At 59.0% G+C, this 26,236-nt stretch overlaps 1 protein-coding gene across 1 annotated transcript; it reads left to right on the top strand.

Moving 5' to 3' along the window:
• The first annotated feature begins 1,490 nt into the window (after positions 1-1,490).
• RTN4R (reticulon 4 receptor) lies at positions 1,491-25,161 on the top strand. The gene is made up of 2 exons (XM_081037877.1): positions 1,491-1,910; positions 23,469-25,161. The coding sequence occupies exons 1-2, from the start codon at positions 1,541-1,543 to the stop codon at positions 24,866-24,868; spliced, it is 1,770 nt and encodes a 589-aa protein (XP_080894003.1). The 5' UTR covers positions 1,491-1,540; the 3' UTR covers positions 24,869-25,161.
• The last annotated feature ends 1,075 nt before the right edge of the window (positions 25,162-26,236 follow it).

Below are 26,236 nucleotides of genomic sequence, written 5' to 3'. Positions count from 1 at the left end.
TATCCAGGACCGGGGGGTGGGAGTGAGGCAGCACCAGGCCTCATTGGAGGGGTATGGTAGGCTGGACACGCTGAAAGGAGGCTCCATCCCATGTATAACGGGTCTGAGAGGGTAACTCAGGCAGAAGCCCAGCTCAGGCAAGGAGTGACATGTCTGTTCAGCCTGCATAGCAGAGCTGCCTGCAGTCTCCAGTCCAGGCCTCCTCCTGATCTGGAGGCGCGTGTGTCCAGAAAGCCTGGGGAACTCAGATCAATGGGGCCCAAATGGCCTGTCATTTCTGCCCCCTGCTGGCCCTCCCAGGAACTGATGAGTGTGGAAGGCATTACAGGGGCAGTACTCCACTGGCTCCTCCGATGGAGTTGACTCCTAGGGATGACTGTGCCCCTTGACTAGAGGCTGCAGCCTCTGATACGCCATTCTCACTAGCCCCTCAGCAGCTGTCATATGCCTTCCCTGTTAGGAGGCTTGCTCTGGTGAGGAGGCAATGTGCACTGGACTTTCCAGTCACCAGGTCTCTCAGCTTCATATCGCCAGGTGGCACTGGCTAGGGCTTTCAGGGGGACCACCAAGCTCTCCGTCAGGAACTCCAGCCACAGGGAGGGTTCCAGGGCCTGCCTTGGGCACAGGGTCCTGCAGACTTCAACTAACTCTGAATTGGCCAGCCAGTTCCCCATCCACATGGTTCTCTTACCTGTAGGGTGGGGCCCTGCCCCTGCCCAGATCCAGCTGATCGCCTCCCAGCTCTCCTCCACGTGCAGGGCAGCCTGCAGATACACTGGCCTGGCAGCTCCAGGAAGTACTCAGGAGTTTATCTATGAGGCTGGGTATATATCCCTTGAGTAGTAGAGGAAGGTGGGATGTCTGCCTATATAAGTGTACTTGGGAAGGGGGTGGGGTCATTGGGTTCTCTGGCCCTAGAGGCCTGGTTGGCTTTTTGGAGGGTGGGGGTTACTAAGCAGATGGGCTTGAAGGGAGTCTCCTGGGCTTTGGGCTCCCATTTCACAGGAGGGAACAGGTGGGGGGCAACTTTCCAGATAGAAGCAGGACTGTGCCTGAGGTGGTGCAAAGAGGGCCACAAAGATGGCAGAGGGGGGAACGGGGGTGGGGGTGCTTCAGATGTCTCTGGAGCTTTGAGCCTGTTTTCAAACCGAAAAATGGATCACTCCTACTCCAGCAAAGGGTTGCTGGGCATGGGGACTCCAGAATTTAGTGAGGCGAGAAAGGGAGTGGGCCAGGCAGAGGCGCCCCTCCCATCCTTAGGCCTCTGGACAAAGCCCTTATCGGTGGCTGGCCACTTTGTAGACTCGCACACCCATGCGAGCCTGGGCCGCCACACCCTCGGTCCCGCGCCCCCAGCCCGCTCCAGCAAGGGCCGCCATTCCCGAGGCCGCCTGCAGGGGCCGCCGCCTCTTCAGAAATGCGCCGCCTTTGTCTGGGGCTTGCAGCGCCGGTGCACCGGCGGGCTGAGCGCCTCCTGCGGCCCGGCCGGCGCGCCCCGGCTTCGCGCTGCCTGCGCCCCAGCCCCGCGCTGCCCGCGCCCATGCCCCGCCCGGGCCCGCGCCCAGGTGAGCGCCCCGCCCGCCGCGAGGCCCCGCCCCGGACTGCCCCGCCCTGGCGGGGGGACCGGGCAGATTCCTCGCGCGTCAGACCACATGATCCCATAAAACATTCATCCGCTCCTGGTCCGTGCCGCCGCCGCCTTCGCCCTCCGCGCCGCGGCCCCGCCAACCCAGCCGACCCGCGGAGCGGAGCGCTCCCAGCCTCGTCCCGCGGCCGGGCCGGGGCCGGGCCGGAGCGGTGGCGCCTGGATGCGGACCCGGCCGCGGGGAGACGGGCGCCGGCCCCGAAGCGACTTTCGGTCCCCGACGCGCCCCGCCCGACCCCGACGATGAAGAGGGCGTCCGGCGGAGGTGAGTGCCGCGCCGCGCCCCAGTGGGCCGCAGGGTGGGGCTCTGGGTGGTTGGGTGGGGGGAGCTCCCGGAGCCGCAGGGCCGGTCCGGGCTGCCCAGGCGGGCGGCAGGGTCACTGGCAACCGTGAGGGCAACTGCAGTGCTGCGCCGACCGGGGCCGCCGGTGCCCGTCCCTGGGAGGGCGGAGCCCGCGGCAGCATGAAAAGTTGCCGCTTCCTGGGAAAGTTGGCGGCGGCGGCGGAGCCGGGGGCGACGGGTCGGGATGGCCTCCGACTCCGAGTCGGAGCCGGGGTAGGGGCTGCGGTCTGGAAGGGCGGGGTCCAGCCTCGGAGCATCCCGGCTGCGAAGGGGTTAATGATCTGGTTTGCAGAAACGTGGATACCCAACAAGGGTGGTGATGGCCTCCTCCACCCTTGCCCGGGCGCCGAATCAGCTCAGGACCTCTCGTCTCGCGTCAGGCCCAATGGGGATGAATGGGGGCGTTGGCGACAGCGAAGGGCGTGGGATGCGGGGCTAGCCCTGTGCTGCCGCCGCCAGGAGGGAGGGCGATGAGAGGAGGCAGCCAAGCACCCCACTTCTGCAGCCTGAGGGCCCCTGCGGGGCTCAGCTGAGGGACTGGCAGCACCCCCTCCCTGGCACCCCTCATGGGACTCCGCCCCTACATGGTGTGAGATCCTTAGAGTAGGGGCTGGGGACCCAATTGCATGCCCTACCTGGAGAGTGGTCCCCTGGTGACCCAAAGGGTTGCCCTGCTGATGTCCACAGTGCCGCAGGCTGCACACACGTTTTCTTGCACGTGCATGTGTCTACAAGGGCTCCACATTTGCACACCGTGTGTGCAGACACTATGCCAGGCTGCCCCAGTGTGCACGTGCACACGTGCTGTGGGTGCACACCTGCATCATCACCCGCCCCGCCCCACATGTCTGTGGCACACATGCATGCACATAGCATGCCTGCTGTGCTCTCTACACTTGACACATGCTGAGGCCCCTCAGCAGGACCCACTCCCACGCCTCCACGCACATGTGTTGAGAGGGATGCTCTGGGCAGCGGGAGCTCACAGATAGAGGAGGCGAGTAACCAGCTACAGGAACCTGGCGCCACCTCTGTCCTTCTACCCCCATGTCATGGGAGTCTCGCCTTCACAGCCCTTTAGGCGCGCGCACGTGTGTGTGTGTGTGTGTGTGTGTGTGTGTGTGTGTGTAACTTGGTAGGCATCTGCACATGTGTGTCTGCATTCATGACTGCATGTGCCTGTGGCCACATGAGCATGTGTCTCTGCCTCTGGGTGTCCCTGTGTGCCCAGGTGGGCTGTGGCCAGGTTCTGCCCAAATCTGTAGCAGAGGCCCTGGGAAATGTGTGTTGGGGGCCAGTTCAGTGCCCTAGCCCAAGGTGTGAGGTGAAAGGGCTCCCAGACACTCCTCGCCGTCCCCCATGCTGGGGCAGTGGTGACTGATGGGGGCTGGGACCTACCTGGGCAGGGAAGGCCCATTTCAAATCTGGAAGTCAACACCTTGACAGACGAGACAACCCCTGTGTGTGTGTGTGTGTGTGTGTGTGTGTGTGTGTAGATTGTCTCGTGCACACACACACACATCATACTCTGCAGTGACTGCAGCTCAGCCCAGCGGGGGCAGGTATGTGCCCACCCTGGCTGACCCAGGGTGACCTCAAGAAGGCTTTGCCCCTGGTGCCTCAGTCTCTCCATAATGAGGGGTTCTGTGGTGTGTCACCTGCCTCAGGTGCTGTGTGGGGCTCTGAGATAAGGGTGTTGGTAACCCGTTCTCGCTGTGGTGAGGACACCAGGCCAGGGCTCAGAGAAACGGGGCCACACTACCTGCTCCCCTGCCACCATCGGTGTCCTTGTCTGTGGAATGGGGCCAATGGGTCATCCTTTTAGGGTGTATGGGGGGGAAACAGAGGAGTGGGTTCCATGATGGGGCAGGTAGGGGGCCTGGCCACTCCCCTTGGTTTAAGCCTGTCCTTCCATCTGTAAATCAGGTACCGGCCCCTGTTCCCCTTTTGTCAAAATGAGGAAGAAGCAAGTTCCCACTCAAGGGCCACAGCCAGGTGGTGGCTCCTCGCTCCTAGATGTAGAGTGGCGAAGAACAACGGCCAGATTTGGATCCTGGCTCAGCCGCTCACCAGGGGTATGACCTTGGGTGTGACTGTTTACCTCTCTGTGCCTCAGTCTCCTCACCTGTGACATGGGCCAGTAATCAGGTCTTCCTCGGGGGTTGTTGGGGACACATCAAAGCTGAGGCCCACATGGAGTTTTGACCTCAGTGCTTCTACCTTCAAAATACCGAAAAAGACCACCATCTCCACCCCTCCCCCCCACCACCCCCAACCACCACCTCTCACTCCCCATCAATGGTTCCCAAGTAAGGAAGTCCTGGAATCCGTGTACTGCCAATCAGATCCCTCTTTACCCATTTGCAGATGGAAAACAAAAGGCCCCTAGAGGCCACAAGAGAGTTGGAGATGGGGGAATGGGTGGTGGGGGAGCAGGGAGTAAGAGAGGGCACTGTGGGAGGTAGTAAGTTGCCACCTACATGTTTCCCAAGCTGGGGCAACATCTCTGCTCTGCCCCTCACCAGCAGGGAGCCTGCAGAACCACACAGCCTCTTTTTCTCGCTATGGGGGGATTAACAGCCAGCTGGAGTCCTACACTTAGGACTGGCCCTCCCTGTGGTCCTGGATGAGAGGCAGGGCAGAGGGCTGAAGGGAGGAGAGCCTGGCCCAGTGGGTTGGGGGAAGAGGGAGTGGCGTCTGTGGAAGACCTCTCAGCATAGGATGTGCTGGGGCTCTGGAAGTCCTGTTGTCCTAGGCAGCCAAGGGCCGGCCCGAGGCCGGTGCTGCCATGTCTCCCCCACTATCTCTGACACCTACCTCACCTTCCCTAAGCTGCCCCCAGGCCAGGGAACACAGGCTCACCCACAAACAGTGAGGGCCCCTCCTTGCTCCTGCTCTGGCCTTGAATTCATGGCTTTGTAGCACGGACAGCTCTGGCAGCTGGTGCAGTACCAGGAGGGTCCTGGCGGGTGAAGCGGAAGAAACCCACCCCCCAGGGCCTTGGCTCCTGCTCGCCTGGGCCTGTGGCCAAAAAGTCTCCACGGAGCCTCAGTCTGTGCATCTGGAAAGGGTCAGGAGAACCGGCAGGAGGAAGGAGTTCCACGATGAGTTGATTAAGTGAATGGTGTGTGAGGGAATGAGTGTATGTCAGTGAGTGTGGGAAGGAGGGCGTGTGTGGGTGACACCCCTTCCCTTGGGCCCTGATGTGGGGGTCTCGAGGACCCTTGGCTGTGCCTGGTCAATACCATTCATGCTGCCCCACCCCCAGCCTGGTGGGCCCTGACTGCTGACCCCGGAGCAGGGCTGCCTGACCCTCTGTGGCCAGCCTGGACCTTAAGATCGATAGGAGCCTGCCTGGCTGCCCTACCCCCAGCCATGCCCCCCACATGTCCTCTCAGGGCCCAGCCTCTGCAGCTCCTGTACCCCTCAGTGTCCCCTGTCCTGTGGCCTGGCTGCTTCTGTACCTTCTGGTGGCCTAACCCCAGACACTATGTTTGCTCACTTAGACACCCATTCATTCTCTCATTCACTTATTCATTCATTTATTCATTCATTAGTTCCTGGCCTGTGAGCTCCTACTCTGCGCCTGTCAATTCAAGGGATGTGATCCTTGGCCTCCTGAGTTTATAGGACTAACTGCTTTAAAGGACAGGTGGTCGCAGAGCTGTACATGCAAGCCCAGCCGGAAGGTGGGCACACGGTCCACACCGGCCCTGGGGCGTGTGGGCCCGGCCGGGTCCCACCACACGGGTGTTTTGTGCTGCAGTTTCTTTTGTCACTGTATTTTAAACATTTGGCACGTCAGGAACTATTCTTGTGCCTCCTAGGTTTACTGATGTGTATAGAATCCCTTCCTGAAGATGAGCCATCATTTATCCGAACCTGCCTTAGCCTCTCACACTGCTAGTGGTTGTGTAGCTGGACATGGGGAGCTTCAGTCCTCACATGGAGGCCCCGCCAGCTCCTCCCGAGCTGTGGTCACAGGCCCTCCCCCTGATTCCCAACCTCTTACGGGTGGGCTCTGCATTTCTGGCTGATCCTGAGTGAATATGCTTTCCGGTATTGATCAGGATTCCAGCTCTCCTGCCTCCATAACACTGCCTCTGCCCTCACCTGCAGCCTCCTGACAGCCCCCTGACAGCCCTAGCTCCATGTGGGCCCGCTGCCTTGCCTGCTGGGAGAGGATGGCGGAGGAACCATGAGGCCTCCTCCTCCAGCCTTGCACGGATCCCCACCACCGCCACCACCACCAGCACAGGGCAGCCAGGCCCAGGCGGTGGAGCTGAAAGGCAGGGCTGTGGGCAGACATCCCAGAGGGGCTGTGGAGAGGTGCTGCCTGGGCAGAGACCAGGGTCTTGAGTTGGCCCAGGTGGGCCTGGCAGGGGGTGAGCCCTGTCTGAGCCCTGGCACATGGACCTGAGCCAGTGGTGACACAGGGAGCCTGGGCGGAGGAGCTGGGGTGTCAGGACTTGACCCAGCCCCCCAGGGGTGCTCATCAGCTCTCTGGTCTGTACCAATGCATTCCTAAGTGACCGTCACAGATCATGCTCCATGGAATTGAAGTTCCATGGAATTTTGGGGGGCATTGAACAAGGATTTCGTGATCAAGCAGATTTGGGATTAGCTGGGGTAAGTGGTGCTTCTCTCGGAGCTTCTTTTCCACAGGGTGGTGTCTCAGGGCCTCGGGTTTATGAGCAAGGTGAGCAGAGCCCCTCTGTGACCCTGGTGTGACACACTTCAGGGCCTGGTGTGCCCAGAAATTTGTTTCAGGAAACTGTGACTGAGTTCCCTTGGGGAGACTGGGAGGAGGACCTTTGGGCCCCCAGCAAGAGCAGCAGGGATGGGTGGGACATTTTACACCAACGCTGTAGCCGCGGCACCTAGTGGGTGGAGGGACTGCTCTTCTCCTGGCAGTGTGAGGCAATGTGCAAATTTAACCTTTGGGTTTATGACTCTATTTCTTTGCAGCAAATGTCACGGGAAATGTCAGGCTGAGGCTGAAGCTGGTGAGGGGCCCATCGAGCAAGCAGGTGGAGTGCCGAGGGGCTCAGGCCAAGGCAGGGCTCAGAAACCCTCACCTCCTACCAGGAGCCCTCTTGGATTGCCCGTTGCTTCCCTGGGCCCAGTGCTGTGTCCTCAGTCTGTCCCATTGTGACCTTGTTGAGATGTTGCTTTTATTCACCTGCCAGGGCCCAGATGGGGCAGGCTCAGGGACCTGCCAGCAGTCTCCCCTCCAAGTCTGGGCAGCCGTTGGATTAGCCTGTGCGGTGCCATCTTGCTGTGTGACCTTGGGCAGCACCTGCCCTTTCCTGGTCACCAGAGGTCTCACCCATAATCCACGGCTGTTGACCAGAGGTGGTGTTCCCAGCTCATTGCCTTTGTGGGTGGGAAAACACTCCAATTCCAAGGCATGTGGGATACTGGGCTCTGGGGGAGGTGGGTAGGGCCTGTGTGCAGGGCCAGCGGGCTTATGGTGTTCTGTGGCAGCTTCAGGCATACAGTAGGTACGTCCTGCCCAAGCAGGGCACTGGGGTACCCAGAGCCAGGACTGTATGGAAGCGTCTGCCGTTCTTTGTTCTCTTTGTACCAGCCTCATACTGCAGTGCGAGGGATGGCACATGTTCCTACCTGGTCCTTGGGCAGGGTGGGGTCTGGGCGGCAGGAGGGTGGACCGCCTCCCCTACCTACCCAGAAGCAGCTCCCATCCCCAAAGATGTGACCAGAAGCAGAATTCCAGAGAAAGGCCAATCCTGACCGGCTCCCAGGACATTCTGGTTGTCGCATCAGAGCAACCTCAGGAGAGCCGTGGGGCCCAAGGTCACACAGGAGACTCCATACCCAGCTCTCCCACCTGCCCCCACAGTTCACGTGGCCAGGAACCTGGGAGTGGCTGTAGTGCCCACCTCACTTTTCCCAGAGCCCTGCCAGGTTCCCTCCCCCACACTCTCCATTGTTTGCCCTGGTAGAGGCCTCCCTGCTCACCCAGGACACATTCAGCCAAGCCCTCATCCTCAAAGAACGTAGAACCGGCTGGTCACGCCCCTGCCCAGCCACTGGGACCGCCTGAGGGATGAGGCCCTGTGAGGTGGTGGCTGGTGAGCCTGGCAAGGACTAAATTGTTAGGTCTCCTGGGGGGCGGAGCCCAAGACAGCCGGGTCACCTGAAAAAGCAGCAGGATTGTCAGTGTCCTGGTACAGTGAGCGACCGCCACCCCACCACATAGGTGGCCTTCCCCATATGATAGGAACTGATGGAGGAGCTGAAGGGGACCCTGGGACTGTGATTCCTGAGTATGGCCTGGCAGGTACCCCCCCCATCATCCCCTGGGGAGTACCCTTCCCACTCGGTGGGATTAGCCACGTACCAAGATATACACTCAGGATGGGGGTTGGGGAATCCTGGACAGGTCCCAGAAGATCCCTCGTTTCTCTCTCCATTCTCTTAGCAAGTGCTTTCTAGCATTATTTTAAGACACCTTCTGCTCTCAAGGCCCCCAGGTCCCAGGAAGACACTCCAAAGTCCCCAGAAGGTAGAAGTGCTATGTGGGTGCCAGCAGGGCGGTGAGGACCCTGAGGCCTGGGTCCACCCCACTGGGCCTCCGCCGAGGCCACATAGGCTCTGGGTCTTAAAGAGGTGCTGGCTGAGGTGGAAGGGGCTCCTGGAAGGAACAGAAACGGGACAGCCGCTGCATGGGGCTCGGTGGCCTCTGGGGTGGGCCCAGGCTTACCCTGTGCATGGGGAGGAGGGAGATGGGGGTCAGGTGAAGAGCTTGTGGGGGCCAAGAGGAGAGCAGAGGGAGGGGTTGGGGATATGGGGCCAGAAGGAAGGGGTGCAGGCTGCCTCCGCCCGGCCCTAGCTGGAGGCCGGCCCACTGCTCTCTATGCTCCTGGCTGTGTGACACGTGGCCCCTGCACACCAGCCGTGTCCAGGCTCTCTTTTATCTCCCTGCTTCAACCCCAATTTATGTCAGGCAGAGGCTGACACAGGGACAGTGTGACAAGTGTTTGGCTTCCTGTTTGAAAATTGGCAAAAGAAAAACTCTCCCCATAAAGATATTCCATCTACATACCTCCTGGATGTCACTGAGAGGACCTGTCACAGCCAAAACAGATGGTGGCCCTAATGGACTCCACTCTTCAACCTGCTGCCTGAACCTCGGCTTGTCCCCTGGGGTGGCCCAAGGTGGGTGGTGGTGGTGTGTGTGTGGGTGTGGGTGTCAGGGCCCCTTTGGAACCCTTCTCTATATCGTGGCTGCCTATCCCCCCACCACCCAGATCACAGGAAGCCTGGTATAGGCATGACCATACTCGTGAGTGACAAAGGGCCTGGGGGAGACGGGCAGTATGTTCCTCCTGCACACAGTGGGAATTAGGGAGGGAGGGGCTGCAAGCCTTCATGCTGTGGCTGCGGCCCCAGGTGGCCAACAGTGTGTGCACTATCTCCACATTGCCCTGAGGCCCAGGTGGCATCAAGACCCACCTGATATCACTTGTGCAGGACCCCTCGGGCCTTCACTAATATCCTTTCCTGCTGAGTACCCCATGATGGGAGCCCATGAGCTGTGACCCCAGCTAAGCTCCACAGGCTCTGCTTGTGCACCTGCCCCTCAGTGGCTCCATCGGAGCTGAGGCAGGGGTCAGGGCGAGACAGGATGGACGTCTCTGGCAAGGCTGTGGTGGGGGAGGGGAATGGGTTGAGAAGGGTCCAGCCTCTGAGGGGTGGTATGGTCGAGCTCTGGAGAGAAGAGACCTTCTAAGGGCACTGGGAATAGGGACGGCATTCCAGGGGAGGGCTACCTGAGCAAAGGCAGGGTCCAGTGCGTGTGCCAGGGTTGGCCTGGGGTAAGGCTGGGTCAGGTGCCAGCATGCCCTTTCCAGCTGTGACTTGACCTCTGCTCTGTTATATAGAATGGTGGTCCCTGCTGGGGGTGACTTGAGGTGCTCCCTCAGGACGAGGAGGCTGGGCATTTCCTGTGCACCCACTGTGCCCTGCCCTCATGAGCTGTGTGGCCTCTCTGCACCCTGTGAGGTGGATCTTGTTATTTCCATTCTCCAGGGGAGGGAATGTTCCGAGGTTGGGAGACCTGCCTGAGCCACCACCTAGGCTGTGCCAGTGTACAAAGTCCTGGGCAAGACCCCATGGCTCGGGGCTCTTGGAAGAGGATCCTGCTGCCTGAGGATGGCCTCACCCACCTTTTCCAGGGTAGGGCTGCCCCATCCAGTGTCACCACACGAGACCAAATAGAACAGACTAAAAACACTTCTGATTTTACTGGTTTGTGTGCATTGTAGAAAATCTGGAAAAATATACCAGAGTTTTAAAAAAGAAATTATGTTAATCAGCTCATGGTGTCATAACAAAATACCACAGACGGAGTGGCTTAAACAACAGAAATTTTTTTTCTCACAGTTCTGGAGGCTGTAAGTCTGAGAACAGGGTGCGGCAGGGTAGGTTCTGATGAAGGTTCACTGACTGGCTTGCAGACAGCCACTTTCTGGCTGGGTCCTCACCTGGAGAGAGAAAAACAAGCTCTCCTGCATCTCTTCTTCTAAGGGCTCCAATCTCATCATGAGACCCCACCCTCAAGACCTCATTAAACCTAATCACCTGATTAGTGCCCCATGCACTCTCCTGGGCCTGGACATCCTTGGGGAATGCTGTCTGCACAGCCTCAGAAAGCCTGCAACTTGCCCATGGTGGTGAGCATTTCTTGCATTTACATGACAAGCATTTATGGAGCACCCACTGTGTGCTGGGCACCAGCCATGGTCCTGCTCTTATGGAACCCACATCCTAGGCAGCAACAGACAAACAAGCAGCGCAGGTGCCTGCTAAGAGGTATGAGGTGAAGTGGGCTCCCTGGCAGTGGACGGGGGTGGGCAGTAAGGGACACTGGTGTGGGTCCACTAAAGTGCCCACCCCCCTGGGATTTGTCGGGTTCTCAGACCCAACCTCCCATTTCACAGATGATAAACCTAGGCCCAAGAGGCTAAAGTCACTCACAGTGCCTGAGCTGAGCTGAGCGAAGTGGCTGGGCTAGAGGTGACCCAGCCCGGGGTAGGGGGGAGGCAGCTGGACAGGAGCAGGAGAGTGGGCAAACAGGTGGGATCTGGCTTCCTGTGGGCCTGGCTTGCGGGGGAGGAGCTAGCTGCCTTCCCAGGGGGTTGCAGGATTTAGGTATGCCTTAACCAGAAAAGGTGCTGAGGCCAAGGGCACTGATCTGAGTAGGCTGGGCCTGCCAGGGGCACTGGGCAGGGGGCCAGGTCTGTGTGACCTGGGCCTGGGCTCACTCTGGGGACCTTCGTGTTGGACGAGAGGAGGAAGGAATAGGGGTGGGGGCCGTGTATTGTAAAATGTTTAAGAAAAAAAATGCTTCTTCAAGCTTAATAAAGTCAAGCCATGGTCAGCCTGAGCAGGGATGTGGGGGAGACTAACTGGGTCCTCTGTGGGGTGAAAGGTCAGGCTGCCCTGGTCCTGGGGTTCCATGGGGGAATGAGTGGAATGTGGCCTGCAGATGACCCCATCCCTGGGGTCTGTGCCCTGGGTCCAGTGGGGTTGGGTGGGGTGGCGCCAGGCTTCTTTTTGGAGCTTCCAGTAGGTGTCGGGGGTGGAAAGAGGCCATACTGGGGCACCTGTACTGACCCCTCCTCAACCATCCCCAGGGCACATGCTGAGAAAATGAGGCCGCCCTCCCTGGCCCTACCCCCCGGGCAGCCGACCCCCTTCTGCAGACAGGAGCACCAGGTTCATCAGCCTCAGGACGGAGCAGAAATACAGTGAGTGGCTGACCTGTTTTCCAGGAGGCAGCAGCGCCTGCTTCTCCCACCCTTGCTGGTGAGAAGCCGCCAACAATTTCCATCCCAAATTGATTTCAAATAAAGAAGAGTTATCACACACAATCATATAGGAATAATTTATCACTCGTTAATAAAAGAGGAATTACTTATTCACATCGCCCCTGCCTGAGTGCCACGGGTTCAGTTGCAGAGACGCGATTGGGACTCTCAGAAGCCAAGGGAAGCCTGTTTGCACTCAGCCAAGGCCATGGTGAGCCCTCTCCAGAGGCCACAAGTACAGGCGGTCCCCCTGCTGGGTTAATCCACAGGACCCTCTGCTCCCAAAGGTCCTCAGTCTGGGGTGAGGGGCTCCGATCTGTGAGCTAGGAGTGCAGAGGAGAAGAGGGGCCAGGGGAAGTGGCTGCCGGGTGGTGGTGGGACTGGGGAAGCCTCGAGCACATAGATGGAGTTTCAAGCTGGAAGCTGTCCCTTCCAGTGTCTGGATTTCAGAGGCTTCTGGAGCCAATAGCCTGGACCGTCCCTTGGGACCAGGGGCATCCTTGGCCCCCTTTTGGCTGAATCGGGGCTAAAGAGTAGGGTGTGCAGGACCTTGTCCCTGCGCCAGACGCCTGGTCAAGCACCACAATGCTGCAGGAGCTCTCAGCCCCATTTTCTCCTGCACCTTGGAAGCACCTACTTCTGACCCACGTTCATCTCCACCTTCTGGCAGATACGCTTTATTTTCTTCTTTTTATTTAACTCTGTCTTTAAAGTTTCAATGCCTTACCTTTTTAAAAAGGTAACACTCTGGTCAACCATATCTTGCTCAAAGTTAAAACCTGTACCCAGCCCTTGGAGGCGGGCCTGGAGAATTGGTTTACAATCCTGAAACACAGCTACTGTTGCCCCATTTCTCATTTTTCCAAGTGGTTACCTTCCCATTTCTGTGGCGCCTACCCCAAGCCCCTCTTCTCCAGCATACTCCCCAGCGTGGCTGTCTTGCTACTGTCAGTTAAATTCATAACCAGTGTTTCCCAGCCCAGGTCCATAAATGCTCTTTGCAGCCCGGCCACAGCGGGGTACTATGGTGACCTTCCCACGCTTGTATGGCCTTTTGTTTTTCTTAGAGTTTACAGTTAACTTTTTCTTTTTTTCTCTTGTCTCTTCTCCCACTTTCATGTGCTTACTCTTCTCCATGTCAGGCGTTTTACTGGGTCTCTTGTTTTACCCCATGGAGGTTTCACCCCAGGCCTTTGTCCTGCTGTCCCCACCTGGGCCAGGTGTGCTGTGGACCCTTCATTTCTGCCCAGGACTTCCCTTCATCACCCAATGTTCCTTGGACCCTATGTTTTCCTCCTTCTGGGTTTCCGTCTTGTTGTAGCTGAAGCACATCCCCAACTAACTCTCTGAGGGAGGAACGGTGAAGCATCATTCTGCGTCCTCGAATGTTAGCAAATCTGTTCAAGCTGCATTGACCCGTTCCAGAATTCCGTGTTGAACATAGTTTTCCCTCCGAGTTTTGAAGCCATTGCAGTTTTGTCGTCTCTGGTGTCCAGTGTGCTTTGGAGAAATCTGATGCCACATTGCTTCAGGCCTCTCTTGACCCTCAGAGGTCTGAAATTGCACTATGAATGTCATGTGTTGTGCTAGACACTTGCCCAGTGGAAGGCTGGTTCTTCTGCTCCAGGAGACTTTCTGGTATTATTTCTTTGGTAATTTTTTTCTTCTCTGTTTTCTCTTTCTGAAAGTCCCGCAAGACAGATGTTGGACCTATATTTTCTTCTGAATCTCATCATTTCCACCAACGCCCCCATCCTTCTCTTTTTGTTTTTCTTTCTATGAGACTTCCTTGACCTTGTTTTCCAACACTTCTATTGATTTTTTAAAATTCTTAGCAATTCTATTTTTAGCTTCCAGGAATTCCTCTTGTTTTCCGATGGCTCCCTGTTCATAGCACCCTGTTCTTGTTTTAAATCCTCTTCTATTTCTGAGGACACTAATTAGACTTTTTCCTTACTTGTATCTATTCCCCACACTGTCTCTGCTTCCTCTAGAGCCATTTTTCCTCTTATCACCATTGGCAACTTTTCCAGATGCCCAGTTTTCTAGTTACATTTACCAGGAAAGCACTAAAGTTGGTTGGATGCTCTGCTGAGAGTGGGGATTGTTGACGCAGAATTTGGGCAACCTGGCAGAAACCTGGGTGTTTCTTCAGGGAAGCAGCCCTGTTGCCACGTTCCCTGCCCTTCTTAGCACATATCCCATTCCCCATCATTGTGGGTCTCAGGGGGATGAGCAGGTGGTGCGTGGTAGCGAAGGTGGGGACTGCCAAGTGTGCCGGTGTTGCCTAAGAAGTAGCAGCAACCTGACTCCGTACTGAATGCGGGCAGGGGTCTTATTGTGGGGCAAGTCGGTCTGTGCTGGGCTCCAGACCTATCTTCGAGTCTGCGCTCTCTGCTGAAGCTGAGCTTGGCGGAGGTGGGAGAAGTGGCTCCAGGCATGCTTGCAGCGCAGCCAGACTGCCGGGCCCTCCTCCCACCGGATACAGCCTCTCCTGCGTGAAGCAGGGCTGTCAGGCCAGGCCGGAGCAGCCTCGACACTGCTGGAAGCAAATGATCAGCGTGGCTCCGGGTCGCGCCTCCGAGCCTAGACCTCACTTCCCTGGGCTGCCCATCTGAGATGGAGCTGACCGGATCAGATCAGCAGAGGCCCCACACTAGCCTCTGGGGAGGCAGGACACTGGACACAAAGCAGGGGCCTGGGGGTGGTTCTCAGTGGAGTTTCTAGGCTGGAGGCTTCTTGGGGGCCCCAAGGAGGTGGGTGCTGGCCCATCCTCATGCCACTCAGAGCGGGTGGTCAGCTTACCTAGCCACTTGGGGAGGGGGGTTCAGAACCCACATCCTAACCCAAGGCTGCCAGACCCCAGGGACCACCTCAGCCAGCCCAGGGAACAGAGGACAGCATGGGCTGAAGGACAAAGCGCTGTGGGGATCAGGGAGCCCGGAGCATGCTGGCCTGTTGCCAGGGTTGGGGAGATGGCTGCCCCTCCCTGCTATGTGGGTCTCTGGGGCTCAGGGTCTGCTGTGGTCTCTGGGGCAGTGGGGGTGTGATCTTGGACCGTGTCCCTGGCCTCACTGACCCCCTGTGGTCACCTCAGCTCTCTGAGCCTCAGAGCCCTTGTCTGAGGAGTGGGGATGACAGTTACCCCCTCACTGTGCTGTGGGATGTGGTGAAAACTCCAGGAACAAGGGAAGTTTGCACCTTGGGCCATTCCCAGGGAAGCCAAGGACCTCTCTCTCCCTCTCCTCCGCACACGGGTGGTGCGCGCTATGTGAGGGTGGGGGCGTGATGGTGCACTGACAGGAGACATTGTCCAAGAAGTCCTTGTGCAGCATCAAGGCAGATGCTGGAATGGGGTCCCCGGCCCTGCTCAGGAATGTCTGGTGGCGGCCCAACACTGAACCATCACTCACTCACTTCTGGGGCTCCCTGCCATTGTGTGAGGCTGGCAGCACGCCAAGTGAGCCCCAGGTCAGCTCCTCGCTTCCTGTGACCCAGGGCCTGCACGTGGCTGCTATAAAGGCGACAAGGGCTATGGGCCTCCACAGCTCACTTGCCATCCAACATTCTGGCTGTGGGGCTATAGGATGGGTCAGGGAGGCCTGATTACACGGAGGCCCTGTACTTCAGTGCCTCTTACCTTTCCTAGACCAAGTTGTCCCATCTTTGTTCTTAAATGGGAAGATCCCATCAACTGAAGTCTGAATCCTGATGTCCTGGGAAGTGCATCAAAACTGATCTCCCAGTCTAAGAGGACAGTGTAATGCTAGTGGGTCAGCGAGCCATTCTCAGAGCAACCTGGCTGCAGAACTCCTAGAGGAGAGCACAGTGTCCTGGGGTGGCTGGGTTGGTGTCGAGCAGCTGTGGCCCCAGAGACCCATTGCCCACCCAAAACCACCTCCCCATAGACGAGTCTCCCGGAAGAGCCCTCATCATCCTCCCAAGCAGGGCCTGTGTGGACTGGTGCCTGGGGACGTCCTCCCTCGGCTCCTCATAACCAGTTTCATTCTGTCTGTGTTTTAACTTGTCCTCTTTTATGCATGTTTGATTGCCAGTCTCCCGACAGCCTCTTTGGCAAAATAATTGTTTTTCTTTTGACCTACATGCCATTTCAGGGTCACCTCTCTCCTTACCACCCTCCAGCCCTGTAAGATGCTGCCAGGCTCTGTCCATTCCAGCCATGTGGCCTCAGCAGGACAGTGGCCTTCTCTAACCCTTGGTTTCCTTTTTGTTAGGTGGGGGCTTGAGTAACCTCTGTGGGGCTGTTGTGACGGTGAAGGTGGCAACACCCACACGCAGGAGGCACTCACCATGCTTCTATCACAAGCCAGGTTGGCAAACTAGTTCTCTAAAGGGCCAGATACTAAATAATGTCAGCTCTGTGGGCCACGTAGTGTGTCAGAACCACTCCATTCAGCTGGGGTAGCGCTAAAACAGCCACAGTAAGCACACAGGTGGGGCTGCATGCCCATAACACATTATTTACAAAGACAGGCAGCAGCCAGCATGCTGGTTTGCCGGATGGCAGTAGAACAGGAGACTCAGGGCCCATTAGCTCTGAGGAGAGTTTTATTCTAGCTGCCTGGACATGGTACCCTGGCCTCACTCCGTTGGTGGTGACTTGAATGGGAGCATCTCAGGCTTAAGAGTCATTCACTGCCTCTTGAAACCCTCATCCCCTGGAAAGAGCCGGATCCTGTGGAGCTCACCAACCCACACCGGGCTTCTCTGTGGTCCCGGCAGGTACTGCCCCCACTGTTATCACCCCAGCTCAGTTTCAAAGCCCGCATCTACCCTGCAGATGTTAAACCCTTTGCAGAAGCCTGGTCAGGGGTGATTTCAAGAGCTCAGCTATCTTGGGACTGCTCAGGTGGGCTGCCGTCCAGCTGCTTCCTCCAGACTGGGGTTGATTCCAGGTGGCTGAGAGGAGGGACAGATGATCGTGGAGGACAAATAGACGAGGGCCTCCCGAAACTTGTGTTTGTCTTTTCATAGCAGAATAAATCCTGCTAGAGCAGAGGCAGTCCTCCTGCCTTGTCAGTGATGTTTGACAAGTGCCAGGGGCTCGAGAGCACTTGGGGATATGCCCATCTGTCTTCTCTTACTGCAGAGGAGAGAAGACCCTCCTCTGCCAGCCCTGGTTCCTGGGAGGGGCTCCCACGTCTGCCCTGCCTCACTACAGCAACCCTTCTGCTGTTTGCTGACTCACCTCCTGTGCCCTGACCCTCCCAGGCCCCAGCAGCCAAATGTCCGAGAGTACACTCCTATTGTGTACTCCTACAGCATGCACCCCAAGTGTGCGTTTCTACAGTGTGCACCCCAAGTGTGCATTCCTGCACTTTGCCCCATAGGAGGCTAACACTCTGGGCCTCGTAGGAATAGTCAGCTTCATAGAGGTGACACATGCTCCCTTCTTGGGAATGGAGAGTGGATGGGGGAGGAGGGCTGGGGTCCTGGACAGGAGCTGGCAGTGGGATGGCATCAAGGCAGGCAGATGAGAATGGTGGCAGATGTGTGGCAGGGCAGGTCCCAGGAGTGACCCCTTCCTGAGCCCCCCCAGGGCAGGGGCATGTTGGCTGGTTCCTCATTCATGTCCTCTGGGAAATCAAGCCCACGATGACCGCTGGAATCTATTAGCCACGGAACTATGATGAACTCTTTGTGGAGGCAGCAGGTGTTTGTTGGTGGCTTGATGGAGTGGAAAGGGACACTAGCTACGGCCCTGGGGCTGGACAGGTCTCCAGATGCTGGCATCATCAGCCCCTCTGGGGAGGGGGGTGGGGGAGGTGGGCATCAGGTAGAGACGTGGGCTGGACAGGGCGAGGTTCTAGAGCCCTCAGAGCCAGCAGCTCACCCTTGGCCAAGGATGAATTCCCAAGGCCCGGTCTCTGGGCCAAGGATCCTGACCAGGTCATCTGCCTGGACCTCCCCTTGGCAGTGGGCTCCAGGACTCCTCCTCTGGCACCCCTGACATCTGGAGCCAGCACAGGGCTCCATAGCACCTTAAATTCCCCATGTGGCACATGCAACATGGCAGGATGACTGCCTGTGGTCAGCCACTCCTGGGTCACAAGTGTCATAAGCTGCCAGGGTCTGCATCCTGGGCTCAGGCCTGCAGTGTCCAGCACAGTGTCTGATGCAATTTGCTGAGTGAGTGAGGGTTGAATGAGTGCAACCCCAGCCACAGGGCGCCCTCTAGGGCCTCCAGCGCCTTCGGGTGGGCCAGGCCCCTCCCCTGCCAGCCTCAATTTCCTTGACTTGAAAGGGGCCCTGGGCCCTCCCACAGGATGTGTTGGCTGGAAACTTTGAGGGAGAACGGGGCGCTTGGGTGTGGGGTGAGGATGATGGGTAAGGCGGGGATGGGGGAGCTTTCAACTTTTTACTACCCAGCAAGGCCTTTCAATGACTGGGTGCCATGACATTAGGAATCCTACTAGCCCTGGGGCTATGAACAAGTGGCTTTCCCCCACCATTTTGCTCACCTGTAAAATGGGTAAATAAGCTAAACCCTTAGGAGAGTTAGCAGATGGGCCCAGCCTGGGCCTGGCCTGATGTCCCTGGGTCCCCCTGTGCACTGAGTGCAGTCAGGGAGCTGTCCTGCCGATCTGCCTGGGTCTCCGTGTGACATCAGGCAGGGTCTGCCCGAGCTGCTATCAGTTTTCCCCACTGCACACAGCTTGGCCTGGAACTACGCAGCCCTGTGTCCTGCACCCTCCTGCCATGGCGGTAACCTGGCCCGTTTATAGACCTGGCCCACCCAGCCCGCCCCTGCAGCCCCTGCCCTGAGAAGATCAGTAACAAGCAGGGAGGGCCTCGAGGGGCAGGCAGCAGGCGTGGCAGTCACACCCCCCAGGGGATGCAGGGCCCCCTTGAGAGTGGGCTGCCCCTACCAGAGCTGCTGCCACTCTCCTCCCTCCCAGTACGAGGGGCCTGGGAAATGCCGTGGACATGCACACTGCCCCTGAGCATGTCCGTGGGCCCCAGGATGGACCGAAGGTGGATAGTGAATGTGAGAATGGAGTGAAGACTGAGGGGGACAGATGGATGATGGGGGTGGGCCAGTTGTTGGTGGAGGGCTGGCAGGGGCGTGGGGGATAGGCACAGGGGAGGAGCGCGAGCATAGCGCTTCCCAGGTGCCCTGACCCTCTGCGGTGTGTGGACACCACCGGCCCCACCCCCGCCTGGAGCTATTTCTGGCTTTGGTATGCTGAGCAGTGGCCTCCTGTTCTGCCTTGTAACTGCAGTCTATGACATGACCCTTCACGGGGACATTCTTGGTGTTCAAGAGGGTCTTGAGCTAACCGGTGTCCTGACTGTGCTGCAGCTGCCCGGCCCCTCCACAGCCTACTGACTTCAGCTTCTTGGGGGTGGGGGCAGAGCTCCGAGCCTCCCTGGAGACGTCCCCCTCCCAGCTACCAATGGCACAGGTGGAGCCGTATGCCTTTGGCATCTGTCCATGTCCTCACAGCCTGTGCCCCATTCGCGCCAAAGTCACACAGTAGCCATTCTTCAGGCTTGGGCTAGACGCACTGTGGCTCCGTCCCTCTCCCACCCTCCTTCCTGGGCCTTCTCCAGGGGGGACAGGCTCAGGGCTTAACCACTCACTGCCTCAAGTTCCTAATCTGTAAAATGGGCTCATGATGCTGAGAAGAAAATTGATCATTGATTCTTATGCAGCCCTTTATACCAGCTGGTAGGCTCTCAGACTAATCCCTGAGGTGGGAGTTTCTTCTGCCCTATTGCAGTGGGAGGCATCGAGGCCCAAGGGCACTGAGCCAGTGCTCTGGGACTCCAAGGCTGTCAACCCTGCATCTGTGGCCTCGTGGGGTGGGACCCCTGCATACTTCAGCGAGGCTGGCAGACTCTAGGAATGGCGGGGGTCAGGGTATATACCAAAAACTGCCCCATGCCTGTAGTCCCTACTCCTGAGCTGTGACCTCAGCAGCCGCCTGCCCACTGCTCACTGACTCGTGTGGTGTCCCCAGAGCCTCCTGCCCATCCTGGTTGTCCTCCCACCTCTTCGCCTTTCCTCCTCTCTCCACCTTCCTCCTCTCCCTCCACCCCTCTCCCAACACAGTGACTGGGCAGGGGGACCTGGGCCTTTTGCTGTGCAGAAGCTGGAGCAGGATGAGCCGTGCAGGTGTCCCTTGGGGCCATGCCCAGGCCTGATCCCCCCGGCCTCTGGGGTCTTTGGCTTCATGGCCTCTTCAGTTATTCCTGCCCCATCTGGCTGCCCAGATGGAAGAGGCCCCAAGTAGAATCCGGTCACTGTCCTACCCCAACCCCAGGCCGGTCCCCACCCCCAACCATGGGCCTCCTGCCCCCACCACTGCTTCTGAGCCGGACCTGGGCTAAGGCAGGACCTCCTCCTTGGGGAAAGCACAGGAGGGGACTCCTGACCTGGCCATTCTGCACTGAGGTGTGAGGAAATGGGGGGCAAGAATAGGCTTCAAGGTTGGAGGGAGATGGACCAGTTGGGGTTTGTGCATAGCTCAGGTGGCCTGATGTGGGGCCACGATGGTCTCAGGAGCTTGGGGGGCATGTTATACTCTGATTTCCTGTGTATAAGCTGAAGTCTCAGCAGGGCTGTTTTCTCACCACACGTGCCTAGAGGCGAGTTGGCACTGGGTGCTGAGGACCGGGACCTAGTAAGGCTATGCATGAGGGCAGGCAGGCTGCCAGGCTGCAGCCAGTGGGCAGGTGGGACAAGGTGCCGCCTGAGGCCTCCGATGGGCTGGTGGGACAAGTAAGGGTACAGACCTAAAGGCCGGAGAGGCCTGGCTCACGGGCTGCAGAGGCCGGGGAGGACAGAAGATGGGATAAAGGGACAGGCTGGGGCGACAGGTGGGGCGACAGAATGGGGGAGACCTTTTAGGTTTGGGAGGAGCTGTCGTCCTCCGTGGACATTGGGAGGGGTCTGGTGAGTGACTGGGTTTAGCCTCTGGGGTGGAGTCAGGGGATGCCCTCCCACTACCTGTCAGGGCCCGTACTGTTAATATAAACCCACACTGTAACGTTGGGTTTGATTATCTCATAAAAAGATCCCCCCTCATGCTTGCTCAGCGGTAGGGTTGCTATGGAGACCAGCGGGCAGGCCCCAAGGGGGCCCAGGCTGGAGCCAATTACTGTGCCTGCGGAGGGGAGAGAGCCCACCAACGGCCACTGTGCTGACAGCAGGGCCAGTGCAGAGACACCGATCCTCAGAAGTTGGTTTCCGAAAAGCAGTTGGCTCAGCGGGAACAGAGCTGTATCTTTGCACCAGATGCCCATTTCCCGGCAGGGCTAAGCCACGCAGCCATTCTGCCACCTGCCCCCGCAGTGGCACAGCGCGGCTCTGGAGCCTTGTTTCGGGCAGTCTGAGAGTGGGTATAGCGCTAAGCTTACTGCTTCCTGGGGGCCCGGGCTGAGGTGGACTGGAGACCAGAGCAGCTGGCCCCCTTCTGGGGAAGTCCGCTGAACCCAACACCAACTTAGCTCACAAACCACAGCTACAAGCCTGGGAGCCACAGGACAGGGTGTGACAGTAACATGGCTCAGTTGATGATATGACAGGCATGGTTGCGATGGGTGGCTGGTGACATTGCTGACCAGTGGTGTGGCCTGGTCTGCGGTATGGTATGGTCGGTGGCATGGCACAGTCATGATGTGGCCCGCCCGCCGTGGTGAGGTTCCGAGCCTGGCCCAGTGAGTACCTGGGGCCCTCACCCCACTCCACCCCAGGTCTTCTTCTGCCACCAAGATCTTGGGGAGAGGAAGTGCTGTTTTTGTAGCAGTGACATCCAGTGACAGCAGGTGAGATACTGGTGAGAGCTGGCATGATGAGGCCTGATTTCCCAAGGAGTCCCCACAAGGAGAGAGCCAGAGAGGAAGTCAGCAGTAAATAGAACAGCAGGCCGAGGTGCTCCTCATAACCTCCCAGGCATGGCGAACCCAGAGGGGTGCCCAGGCCTTGGGGATCCTGGGCCGGGCTTGCCTCTCTGGACCCCATCCTGGGGCTGTCATGTCCCTGGCAGCTGGGAGGGCAGAAGAGAACCCCAGACTGTGGGGAGGGGGTACCCAGGACCTGGGGACCAGAGTCTGGAAGGGCACATCCTTTGTGACCACTGAACATGCCAGCTTGCTGGGGCTCTGGGCTTGGGGCAAGCGTCTGGACCAGCCCAGGCAGAGAGAACCCAGCATGGGTGGGGGGCCCCAAGGTCATGGTTCTGGGTAGGGGAAGCTGGCCTGTGGCCCTGTCCTTCCTGCTGGCTCCAGCCCTAACACTTAGCTGGCTCATGTCTGCAGAATCCTGCTCTTAGGTAGCTGCCAAGGAAGGTGTTAGCTGTCAACGCAGGTGTTAGCTGATAACTCAAGTGTTAGCTGATAAGCCATAACCCTCCCAAGGCGATTCACATTTTAATAGACTCACTCCTGAAGGCGGAAAGAACCTTCAGCATTCAAAGAGGAGGGCTCTAATGGTGGAGTGATAGCACTGAGCTTAGTATTATTGGCCCTACCGGTAAGACCAGGGCTGGATACATTGCCCTTGGAGGAGTCTTCTGCCCGGAATAGGTCATTGCTGAAGCCCCAGGTGTGTCAGGCCCTTCGATGGGGGAGGGAGAATGGGGGTATAGCCCCCTGGAGCTGGAGCAGAACTCACTGAGAGTGTGTCCGGGAGGGATGTTTGAGGGCAGCTGGGATTGTGCAAGGATTGATGTCCTGGGAAGGAGTAAGCTCCTCGCCTGGGGAGGAGGTCAAGCAGGGGAGGAGGCTGAGGGAAGGAGGCTGTGGGAGGTGTTCCTGCCAAGGCAGGAAGCTCTCAAAGTGACTGTGAGCATGTGTGGAGGAGGGAGCGGCCCGCCTGGAGGAGCCTCGCCCTTCTGAGCCCTGGACCCACCTGCCCTCAGGCATCCAGCCTCCTGATGCTGTGATAGTAGAGTTGCTCTGGAGCCCTTGTGGCAGATTCCTGGGCCCTGTTGACAGGACCCGGACCCCTGCAGGAGGGCTACTGCGGGCTGTGGCTCATGTTCCACCAAGGTGCCTGCAGTTTCCTCGTTAAGGCACAGCTCCTGTGGTGGTCAGTCCTCCTCAGAATCGGGGCAACCCTGGGGCCTTAAGGTCTCCAGGGGCCTGGGGAGGGCAGTAGGTCTGAGCCACAGCCCCACCTCTCCGGTAGCCTGAGAGGGCTCAGCAGCTGACTGCCTGACAGGCCTGGGCCTGAGCCTCGCCTCGGGGCTCCTCTGCTGGAGCTCTGCCAGCCTGGTCCTCAAGTGTTTGCCAAGAGCCTCTCTCTCCCAGCCGGGCCTGTGGGCTGGTGGGGCAGGGGACAATCCAGGGACAGTGGAGACGACAGAGACAGTGAGCAGGCCCAGGGGGCCCTGTGGTCACGGGGGTCCCAAGAATGTACTGCTGGCGTGAGTGTCCATCACAGGAGGCCGTCAGGTGGGCCTGCGCTGGGACCTGGCTAACCCGGAGTGGTGGGGGTGCGGGCATGTTGGCTGGTGTGTCTGAGCTCTGGGCGGGATGGCATGGGCTGTGTGAAGCACAGATCGTAGCACCTGAGTTCCCAGGGTTGACAGCACCACCTGGGACCGGACTGGCTCCAGCACAAACTGCAGTCTCGCAGGACCCCCTGCTTGCTAAGCACTCTGTCCTCTGCCCACAGGGAGCCGGCTGCTAGCCTGGGTGCTGTGGCTGCAGGCGTGGCGGGTGGCAGCGCCATGCCCAGGTGCGTGTGTGTGCTACAACGAGCCCAAGGTAACAACAAGCTGTCCGCAGCAGGGCCTCCAGGCCGTGCCCACCGACATCCCAGCAGCCAGCCAGCGCGTCTTCCTGCACGGCAACCTCATTGCACACGTGCCAGCCTCCAGCTTCCGCGCCTGCCGCAACCTCACTATCCTGTGGCTGCACTCAAACGCACTAGCCCACATTGACGCCTCTGCCTTTGCCGGCCTGGCCCTGCTGGAACAGCTGGACCTCAGCGACAACGCACAACTGCGTGCCGTGGACCCCGCGACATTCCATGGCCTGGGCCGCCTGCACACTCTGCACCTGGATCGCTGCGGTCTGCGGGAGCTGGGCCCTGGCCTGTTCCGTGGCCTGGCCGCCCTGCAGTACCTCTACCTGCAGGACAACGGGCTACAGGCACTGCCCGATGACGCCTTCCGAGACCTGGGCAACCTCACACACCTCTTCCTGCATGGTAACCGAATCCCCAGTGTGCCTGAGCGCGCCTTCCGAGGTCTACACAGCCTCGACCGCCTCCTGCTGCACCAGAACCGAGTGGCCCGCGTGCACCCGCACGCCTTCCACGACCTTGGCCGCCTCATGACGCTCTACCTGTTTGCCAACAACCTCTCGGCGCTGCCTGTGGAGGCCCTGGCGTCCCTGCGTGGCCTGCAGTACCTGCGGCTCAATGACAACCCCTGGGTATGCGACTGCCGGGCTCGCCCACTCTGGGCCTGGCTGCGGCAGTTCCGTGGCTCCTCGTCTGAGCTGCCCTGCAGCCTGCCCCCACGCCTGGCTGGTCGAGATCTCAAGCGCCTGGCAGCCACCGACCTAGAAGGCTGCGCCGTGATGCCCGGGCCTTCCCGTCCCGTCTGGACTGGTGGGCCTACTGAGGAGGAGCTGCTGGGGCTTCCCAAGTGCTGCCAGCCGGATGCTGCGGACAAAGCCTCAGTGCTGGAGGCTGGAAGTCCGGCCTCGGCCGGCAACGCGCTCAAAGGGCGTGTGCCGTCCGGTGACAGCCCTCCAGGCAACAGCTCTGGCCCACGGCACATCAACGACTCCCCCTTTGGGACCCTGCCTGGCTCAGCTGAGCCCCCACTGACCGCATTGCGGCCCCAGGGCTCCGAGCTTCTAGGGCCTCCCACCACGGGCCCTCGCCGGAGGCCAGGCTGTTCCCGCAAGAACCGTACACGCAGCCAGTGTCGTCTGGGCCATCCAGGCAGTGGGGGCAGCAGGGCTGGTGACCTGGAGAGCTCAGGCGCCCTCCCCAGTCTCGCCTGCAGCCTCAGCCCCCTGGGCCTCTTGCTGGTGCTCTGGACCATGCTTGGGCCCTGCTGACCAGCCCCCGATTACAAGAAAGGCTTTTCTCAGTGCCAGGTGTGTGTACATACGGGGTCCCCTCCATGCTGCCAGCCAACACTGGGCAGCAGACCCTAAGGGGCAGCCAGGCCCTCCCTGATGGATGCCTCCCGCCCGCCCACCCCATCTCCACCCCATCATGTTTACAGGGAGCAGTGGCAGTGTTTGTTCCAGAACACTGCCTCCCGCCCGGACCGCGGTATATAGAGATATGCATTTTATTTTACTTGTGTAAAAATATTGGACGATGTGGAATAAAGAGCTCTTTTCGTAAGCTATGGCCTCTCAGGCTGGGGTGCTATGGACAGTGAGAGGTAAGGTGGTCCCTGGAGGGCAGCCCTGGCCCATTCATGGCCACACAGAGGCCCCAAGACAGAAGGGAGTTGCAGGCCACACAGTTGATGCCCGGGCTGCGGGCAGTTTGGACCGTCTCAGCCCAGCAACCACAGTGGCCACTAGGGATGCGTGGTGCCCCTGCCCACCCCTCAGCCATGAAGACTGACGTCAGTGAGCCTCCCATGCCAGATGGGCTGACAATGGCATCCGGGGAAAGGTATGAGTCTAGCCCAGATAACACACCCAGCCCATGGGAGAGTATATAGCTGCCTTTGTGGGGACATTGGCTCTGGTGCCACCTGGGGTCCATGGAGGTCCCAGCCTTACACCCCAGCCAGCCCAGCCCCAGTTGCCTCCCAGCTCCCATGTGGCTTGGGGTGGTCCCAGGAGAACCCTGTGTAGGTGGGCTGGGGTGGCCCTGAGGAACTGGGGAGTGAGGCCTGGCAGAGGCTGTGTGCACCCTCATAGCACCGCCTGTGGTCACACACCACACCTGCAGCCATAACTGCACAGGCACGTGCCCAGGGGACCTACGCTTATACCATTGCACACCCCAGACACAGGCCCACATGGGTCTGCATGCCCCTACAGACACGTGCACATAGGCAGGGACCACATGTGTACATGAACATGCCTGCACATGCAGCACAGGCAAAAATATGCACTTGCATGTTTCCTAAGCCCTAGGTGGTGAGGACTCAGAAACAAAAGGGAAAGAGGCCGCATAGCCCTGCAAGGCTCTCCCTTCCTCCTTAGGAAGGGGTCTGGGGGAGCCTACTGAGGGGGCCGGGAGAGAGAAGGAAACACTGATTGGAAGAAGGAGGGAGGGGAGTGTTGCTGGTGGAGCCAGAAGCCCAAGGGAGGGAGGAGGGAGAGGCGAAGACATGCTTAGCATCCAAGTCCCTGGTTTCCCTGTCCCTCGGTGGGGCTCAGACCCTCCCTCCCCTGCCCAGGGCAGCATCAAGGTACTGCCGGAGGAGGCGCCCCTGGCTCCCCTGTCTGGCCCTTAGC

This window comes from Rhinolophus hipposideros, assembly GCF_964194185.1.
Source record: "Rhinolophus hipposideros genome assembly, chromosome: 24".
In the NCBI taxonomy this organism is placed as follows: domain Eukaryota; kingdom Metazoa; phylum Chordata; class Mammalia; order Chiroptera; family Rhinolophidae; genus Rhinolophus; species Rhinolophus hipposideros.
Note: the sequence above shows the minus strand (reverse complement) of the source record. Positions and strands in the feature narration are given on the sequence as shown.

Excerpts from the sequence above, each read along its gene's own strand:
- RTN4R (XM_081037877.1), top strand. The coding sequence starts at position 1,541 with ATGCCCCGCCCGGGCCCGCGCCCAGGTGAGCGCCCCGCCCGCCGCGAG. Across the intron at positions 1,911-23,468 it reads GAAGAGGGCGTCCGGCGGAG|GGAGCCGGCTGCTAGCCTGG; the intron begins GTGAGTGCCGCG and ends CTCTGCCCACAG.